Here is an 8,706-nt window from a genome sequence, read left to right on the forward strand (position 1 = left end):
GGAAGGGACCTCTGAGGACTTAATACCCACACTCACTTCGTGGTCTCACAAACCATATCTCTCTCAAGGCCTCATTTTCCTGCCATTATTACCAGATTTCATCTTCACCACTTATGCTTCCATGGAGGGCTGGGGAGGCCATTTAAAGGACCTTCAGATTCAAGGAAGGTGGTCGGCAAGTCAACAAGCACAGCAACAGCCTGGACCTCAAGGCCATCTTTCATTCCTCCATGCTGGTCTGTACCGACAATACATCCAGCACGTATTATATCAACAAGCAGAGAGGAACCCATTCTCTAACACTATCTCAAGAAGCCCAAGAGCTGTGGGGTTGGCTTATGGAATATCCTTAAAAACCAAGCAAATGTGTGGCGTACACAACACTATAGCGGACACTGTCAGCAGGACCAAAGACAGTTGCCGTGAGTGGGAACTGGACCAACAGCAGTTGAGCAAGATATTCTCTTTGTGGGGGAAGCCAGTACTGGACCTCTTCGTGATGGACAGCAATACCAAATGCCAGTTCTACAACTGTCGATACCCTCTCACAGGGTCGTGGGGGAATGCTCTTTCGAAGCGATGGTCCGGGATTTATGCATAACTTTTCCCCCCCTTCCCACTAGTTCCCAAAGTCCTTGCCAAGATGAAGGCTGAACGCTGTTGTCTCCTATTTTCGCTCCCAAGTGGCCCAGACAGTACTGGTTTTCGGAGCTCATTCTCCTGTCTGAGACCAAGCCCATTTGCCTTCCACTGACACCATCTCTTCTGACATTGATTCAGGGTCAAGATATGCCACCCGGTGGCAGCCTCTCTCCACTTGTATGCATGGCTCCTGAATTCTACGAGTTTCGCAACTCAAACATCACATAAGAATACAGACATATTCTTTCTAAATCTAGAGCGGAAGGCAAAACAAAACTTACAAGTTAAAGTGCAAAAGATTCTGTCACTTGTGTCAACAAAACAACTTACACTTTCCACGCTTCTCTGAACAGATTTTACCTTATCTCCTCTCTCACCAAGTCAGGCCTAGTTTACTCATCAGCCAAAGTTCACCTTAATGCAATTTCATGGTACTGATTCTCTTCATAGGCTCTGTCTTTGTTTCACAAGGCTCATAAAGCAATTCATGAAAGGACTCTTCAGGGTGCCTCATCCAGAAGGGCATCTTAACGTGGTCCTCTCGGAATTAATGAAGCAGCCTTCTGCGCCCATTCATGAGGCTGACTTAAAGTTTCTCATGTGGAAAGCGGCTCTCTTGCTCGCTCTCACTTCTACCGGATGGGTTAGTGAGAGGCAGGCCTTCACCACCAAAATACCTTTTCTTCATTTCACAGATGAGTTTGTACTTCTCAGAACAAACCTGAAATTCATCCCTAAGGTCCCTCAATTCCACCTCAAAGAGCTTGTCCTACTTCAGACTTTTTTTCCCTCTAACCCAGCCACAGCGGCTGAGCGGGCTCTTCATACTTTAGACATTTAGTGTTTGACAGGGAATGATTCAAACAGTTGAATCTATGAAAGATACTAATACTGGATAACTTCAGTTACAGGTAAGTAACTTATTTTCTACTTTACCCCAAACAATATGTTCTGGGTGTCGGGCTATAGGATTTACAGATCCCTCGTCTGTTATTCTTCTAGTGCTATGACCACCTCCAAGTAGCCACCCAAAAGTCTTACTGTCATATTGTACTTGGATAATACTGATGTATACCCTGTTTCTTGTCATAATTCTTGGTTGTAAAGTTGGGCTTCCAGTAGCTGTGTAGCAAACCTGCATATTTAATGCAACAATTCTTTGATTCACATTTTGCTTAGCAAGCTCTGTTCATCTTTTCTCACAGGCATTATTGAAGAGTACCAGCTGCCATACTACGATATGGTCCCAAGTGACCCCTCCTATGAGGATATGCGAGAAGTTGTGTGTGTCAAATCTCTGCGCCCTGTTGTCTCGAACAGGTGGAATAGCGATGAAGTAAGTATAGACTCCTGAATGAATTGTCATGCCATATTCTTAGTGTCAAGTCAAGGGTATTCCATTAACACTACCTTTGGCTTGGTGTCACTGCAGCCACATTCCTAGCCCTCTGATTGGTGATTACATGGGGCATGGGTGAAGTTCACACTTATTCTATCCCACTCCAAGATTTCATTGTTGCAACATCAACATTCAGTTTAGACTTGCTTCCCCCTGTAGTTTGTGTCATAGGGGAGGGAAATCCAATCCTACTTCTAAGTAAATAAACTAAAAACAATTAGGACTCCTAACTAAATAAGCTATGAACAATTAATACCTACTAATGTGCATCAGAAATTGATTTTTATTGTTGTGGGTTCGCATTTGTTGTATACTCTTAGTCTCTACTTTTGTAGTGCAGGGTTTCCTTCTGTAAAGGACAAGATAGTATGCAAAGTTGGCGTACCCCTAAACAATCTTTTCTTTCTGTGTCTGATTTGAAGATTCATCAAGACAATTAAAACATATTCTCAAGTGTAAAGTGCCTCATTTGTCCTATAAGGTGGGTGGCATCAGTCTTTGTAGATGCATTGCTTCTTTCAGTTACCTTCCGAGCCAAAGGGTTAATAATTTACATTAACTCATCACATGTGAGGGAACAGCTATAGGGAAATGCGCTATATCACGTATGAAGAACAATGAATGGCTTATCCTTTACACAAGATATTGACATGACATTTACAATAAATTGCAATTGTTTGAGAGACAGTATTCTACCAAAACTTCTTGATAGGGGCCTTTAGATGTATCTCCTGTACATTAAAATCAAGAGCAAATTTTCAAAACCAGTGGGGAGCACCAAACATTATTGGAAACTCTTGAAAATGTAAAGATGTAAATCTTGTTAAAGCATATAGCTAAACACGGATTGCTAGAAATAAGGTTTGCTGGGCTCTCATCAAGGCAATGAAAGTACCTCCGTTTGAGGGTTGTTGATGATGTCTTGAGTTACCACAACATTGCTAAATGTACCTGACATTACCAACTTTCTCGTTACCTATGTTTGGAATGTACATTGTTATAATCCTGTAATGTTTAATGATATCTGCAGATTACGGCATGACAAAGATGCTCAGTTAGTGTTATCACAGCCAAGACACATCTACTTGAATTGTGACCTTCGCCCTTTTCTTTCAGTGCTTAAGAGCCATCTTGAAGTTGATGTCAGAGTGTTGGGCCCACAACCCTGCATCTAGACTCACAGCATTGAGAATCAAGAAAACCCTTGCAAAGATGGTTGAGTCCCAGGATGTGAAGATTTGACAAAGTAAGCTCCTGCAACACTAGGACTTGTTCCTCCCAGGACTAGTGGGTCGGATCGAAGTGCAAAGGGAAAGACTTGGATTTGCCAGTTTGTTTCCTTTCCACACGTATGGGCTGCTAATATTGACTGACTTCGATACTTTGTAGACTGAGTGCTAAGCGTGTTACCTCCAGTTGTGGATCATCGGAACACTACACAGAGACAACTATTGTTTGAAATGTTTAAATCTGCCTTTTAAAGCTAAGCTTTGATCACCACACTTCAGCAGCAGTCCTGCGAACTGGAGCATCGCTGCTAATTTGCATGTTCCCATCGTGTTGCTTTCCGTGAAAGCCTTAAAGAAGCTCTCTCTACTTCAAGGACCTAGTTGACGAGTTGAAACTGCTTATGATTTACTTTTTACTCTGTGTACTGAAGTCACTTATCCATAGACTCCCTGTAGGTTCTGAAGTCCCTCAGAGCTGCCAGGTGGTAACGCTCTTTGTCTCCTATTTTCCTTGTTTATTATTTTGTGCCAGTTTCTCCATTGCCAGGGTTCGAGCTGGAGCGAGTATTTTTGTGTACAGTTCTTGCACCAGAGGAAGCCTGTGTTAACAGCCTCGGCCGCCAATGCATTGCTCATATTGTGTACTTTTTTTTATTGAAGTTCTTCATCATGTCTCTACATCATGCCCTTTTTGGTACTGGATGCATATGGATTTTGCAATTCTCTTGCATTCTCTAAATGGCCTCGAAGAAGGTGTTCCCACAACCAGTGGGCCAACCACCAAACAGTACATGGCATCCCTCCCTCCTCAGTGTTGTCATGTCTAGATAGTAACACCTTGTGAAAAAACATCTGATAATAATTTAGGTGCCTCTAGTCATCTGCTGCACAGCATGCCCTCAGTGATAAAAAAAAAAAGGGAAAAGGTTTTATTTTATTTTGCACCATAATCCACCTTTACATAGTGCACTCTCATTTAGTTTACTACTTGAACTTATGTGGTGAAAGAATTAGGCACTGAGAATATGCACTTCATGTGCCATTAATTTTTATTTATTTTTTAATTATGAAAATTCAAAATTTTAATTGTATAGAGTTTAACCAATATCAAAGTAAGGCTTTTACTGTCAGGCATTGTGAAGTAATTTTATCTTCAGACAAGAGGCAGCCAGAAGCACCCTTTTATTGCTGTACGTAGCACAACTTGGCAGTAAAAAAGTAGAGACTTCACTGTTCAACTCAAAAGTTTAAAGGTAGAGGGTCAGGAACATGTTTACTTATTTTTATTTTCTATTGCTGCCCGCAAAAATTATTTTAGAAAAGTGGGTCTTTTTTGTCAGATTAATTACGGGAAACTTTAATGCCACTCTCCAGATAATAATGTACCTCTTAGATGGTCATATTGCAAATTTGTCCTCACCAAACATTTTGAGGGTCGGCAGCCATGAGTGGCAGAAATATAGTGCCACCGTTAAACTATGAGGAGGGCTCTTTAAAACTGTTTCCGTCCATTTGCCAAATAAGACGGCTTATTATTAAAGGACAGCACAATTTAAAATTGCTAACAAACCACATTTCTACTGGGTTTTGCAAAGTATTTCATTTTATGGAAATGTCTTCACTATATGGTACCACCCAAACACCATGGGACTTTGTGTTATGTACTTGTGTATTTTCTTTTGTCTTTTTGGATTTTGCATTATTTATCCTGCATTACAGTTTTGGTGTCATTGTGCTTAACATTGCTCTCTAGGCACACAAATGATTTTGCAGCTCAAAAATATTCACGATTCATGTTCTGTGCATAATTCTGCATGAAGTATGAGAGCACAAATTATCACCTTCTTTATGATAAACTTATGTCTGTGGGTATAAACAGTAGGCGTAATGAAAGTGACTCATCATGGCGATCTTCCAATACCCACTATACATAACAGATTGTCTTTTTTTCACTATCGGATTTGGAATTGTTTTGTATATTTTTTGGGCCATGGTACTCATTCCTTTAACTGAGTGGCTTCAAAGCCATTTGTGTATTTTTTTTTTTTTGCATTACGTTATACTGGTCGGCACAGTGGCTTACAGGTAAACCAGGAGATTTTGTGGGAGTCGGGTGCTTCTGGTAAACTGTTAGCCCTAGGTACAGTATGTAACGTGGAATTCTGGTCTATTGGGGTGCTGAGTGCTCGAGCACTTTCAGGTTATTAGACACACCACTCCAACCTGTCCAGGAGATTGCCAGTCGCTGATTAGTTACACTATTTTGTTCATAAATATTCAAGTCCTAAAAGGAAAAGCATTAAAAAAAATAATAATAATTGTTTGTGTAATTTGCAAGGTAAAGATTGTGTTTGCAGCTCTACAGATTAATTTCCATTCGCGATTCAGAGAGGTATCCCTAACCCAGACAAGAGCAGATACAGCAAGCTATGTTCAGTAGCATCAGGCGTGCAGGGACATCCACGCAATGATGTTTTGAACCATTCAAATAATCCTTCATTCACAGAAATAAACTATACTTCCAGTGATTTGTCATTCAAGGGATGACGAAAAGCAAACAATTACAGATGTCAAGTTTTCTTTCAAAAGCTTTACATTTGTATGTAATGTACACTCTAACATGTGCACATAAGCAAATATATATATATATATATCACAAATAAACATATGTATATCATATCTCTATGTATAACCTAATAATATGCTGCCTTAATTTATAGCCCAGCTCCTCAACACATCCTATTTGTGAATGTAGTTCACTGATAAGTAATCAAAGTATCCCACCTGTTGCTGAATAGACTTATAAGTGCATCACAATTGACCAAGAAAATTAAGTTGTGTATAGTTGGAAAGTTCTCATGTTCTCCCTCAAAGGTTGTACATAATTTGCTTTTCTTCCATACTCTCTCTGATTGTGCTGTATCAGTGGATGTTTTACTGTCCCTGCAATTGAGTTGGGTTTACTAAGCAGAATCTCTTCCACAAGAGTCACAAAATAAATGTTTCCCGAGTACCCATAGCGTCTTGCAGAGGAATTGTCTCTGGCTTGCTGGGTGGAAAGCTGCCATGTTGTCACTGTAATATTAATTGTTACTAATAGGCCTGTCTCTATCTTGGTGTGCACATTCCTCTGGCTTTCAAACGTAGGAAATACTGTTACTGATCATGAGAGCTTTAGGAAATGTTTGTGGTTAAAGTAAGCAATGGTTCTTTCGATTTCGAGCATTTCATTTTTGTAACCCTTTGAATTCAGTTTTAAACCTCCTATTCCCTTTTATATTGGTTGAGCCTCCTATTCCCTTTTAGATTGGTTGATGGAGCCGATCTCATCTGCCTATCACAGCACTGTGGTGAATCAAGTCCCTCTTTCCTCTGATTTCATCGTCTGATCATCTAGGCTACTGAGCCTCTCTCAGATCTTTCTTGATCTTTTCAGTCTTTACAATGTCATTAGTCGTATTTGAGGTATACCTCTAGAGGTTCAACCCTGGTCACGAATACTTGAGTGAAACCACGAAAAAAGAACTGGAAACGTTTTGGGGAACAAGGTCAGTTGTGGTCTGCAGGATTTTGGTGTCTGTCATGCTGGCATCTGTCTCAGTCTGCCCTTGACAATTTTGAAAAGAAACAGAAATTGTATTACAGTTACAACTTCAGCGAAACAAACTGATCCTTCAGAAGAATATAGCTTGACTATGTCTGCTGCCCCGGCTTTCTATTCATCGGTGATGTATGGTTAAAGAGTTTTTGTTCAAAGTTTTCTATTAATCTTAGCCCTCCTTTTTCCAGAAATGCTTTACTCAACACAGGCCACCAAAGTGTCTTTGCTCGGACTCTCATTTCTTACTTATGGTTCCTCATGCTAAGCATGCTTTTTAACTAGGCCAGGCATACTCCTTGCCGGGGCCCAAACGCTGTGATGCTTTACTGCTTCATCTCTGGTAAATGAGAGATTATTCGACTCTCAGAAAAACCCTTTAACCCATTCTTAATTCCTGTGGATGTGGGTTTCCTAGCCTCTTGAACCCCCTTTGTGGCATTTGTGCTCGTTACAGTGCTCAACTAGCCAATCAGTCTATGCCCGAGCGAACATGGAAATACCTGTCCTTGGAAAGAGGCATGTAAAACTAAGGCTCATATTTTGATTGACATAGAGGAGGGTGAATATTTATCGCATCTAATCAAATTGAAGGATTAGAAATCAATGGGTGCAATAAATAGCACCAGTTCTGCCTGAAAATGGGGTATAACGTGCAGATTATTGTGATGTACGGAGGAAAATACACCTATTGCGGGGCGTTTTTCCTTACGGGGCGTGGTGCTTGCCACAAAACATATATTCCAATATGTGCAGTAACCAGAGTTGCCGCACTTCACAGTTCACCAGGTAAGCTGTAAACGGGGCATTAATATGAAGTTAAAATAAAATGTGTATATTCAATCTGAAATGTTAAGCCTAAAACCCCAAACTACGGGCATATATTTTACGTGGCAGTCTTACATCAGGGAAGATTTAGCATTGGATAGCTTTAGAGAAAATATCAGCAAGTGCTTTTTAAGAATTATTTGTTTACTTCATCGCATAGCAGTGCCTGAGACGTACCATGAATGTGTGGATGCTCGCGCAGCTGAAATGCAGCCCCTGCTGTCTATGAATGAGTTTGCCAGAGTTCACAACTTCTTCCTGTTCCTTCCAAGTAAACAAGTGCAGTTGTGTTGCCTTAGTCTAAAGCGCCAAAGAGCATGACGCCATGTGTATGGAGTGTTTTACTGTATAGAAAGACACAAGAATGGTGGCCACTTACATGGTGTGTGTATTTCCACCTACAGTAGAAAAGTATTTTAAAGTCAAATATGCACGTTGGCATTGTTAGTCATAACAGAACAAGTCCACATGGTAACTTTTTTGGGTGCTTGCAGTGAAATGTTTAAGGAACGCAGACGTTTTGTGGACCTCTTTTTATTTTGCAAGAACTGAATTTGTACGCTTTGTGTTAGCATCATCATAGTCTTTATTCGAAAGTTCAAATTCATAAAAGACAGAAGTATCACAAGATATTACAAATACAATTACAATAAAAGCACCGTAATGGATGCAGAGACCATAAAATCCATCATCATAAATATTAAAATGTGAATATAAAAAGACATTAAACAGTAGATCAAACGACTAGATGGTGGGGTAGAATGTAAAATACGAAGGATTTAAAAAAAGAAATGATTTCATAGCCCAGCCATACAAAGGCAAGTTAGAGACTAACCGAGTGAACATGATAATTTAGACCTTATGTGCCATGCCCAACCCAGGTATTTGGCAAGACCGATGGAAATAAGCGGTGTAGTATTAGTGCGTAAGATCCTTAAGGCCACAAGACTACTCCTTGTGGCCAAAGCTTTGCACAATGGAGACAACCAAGTGCGTCTTGGATCGACGTA

General features: G+C 40.3%; 1 protein-coding gene across 1 annotated transcript in view; it reads left to right on the forward strand.

Annotated features, from left to right (window-relative positions):
- Nucleotides 1-5,051, forward strand: part of BMPR1A (bone morphogenetic protein receptor type 1A) — a 346,242-nt gene extending 341,191 nt beyond the window's left edge. Inside the window, exons 12-13 of the mRNA XM_085607566.1 lie at nucleotides 1,848-1,978; nucleotides 3,158-5,051. Of these exons, the coding sequence (XP_085463692.1) occupies nucleotides 1,848-1,978; nucleotides 3,158-3,283 (257 nt within the window). The 3' untranslated portion in view covers nucleotides 3,284-5,051. The remainder of the gene's footprint in view (nucleotides 1-1,847; nucleotides 1,979-3,157) is intronic.
- Nucleotides 5,052-8,706: the final 3,655 nt, after the last annotated feature.

This window comes from Triturus cristatus, chromosome 1_2 (assembly GCF_964204655.1).
Source record: "Triturus cristatus chromosome 1_2, aTriCri1.1, whole genome shotgun sequence".
Taxonomy (NCBI): domain Eukaryota; kingdom Metazoa; phylum Chordata; class Amphibia; order Caudata; family Salamandridae; genus Triturus; species Triturus cristatus.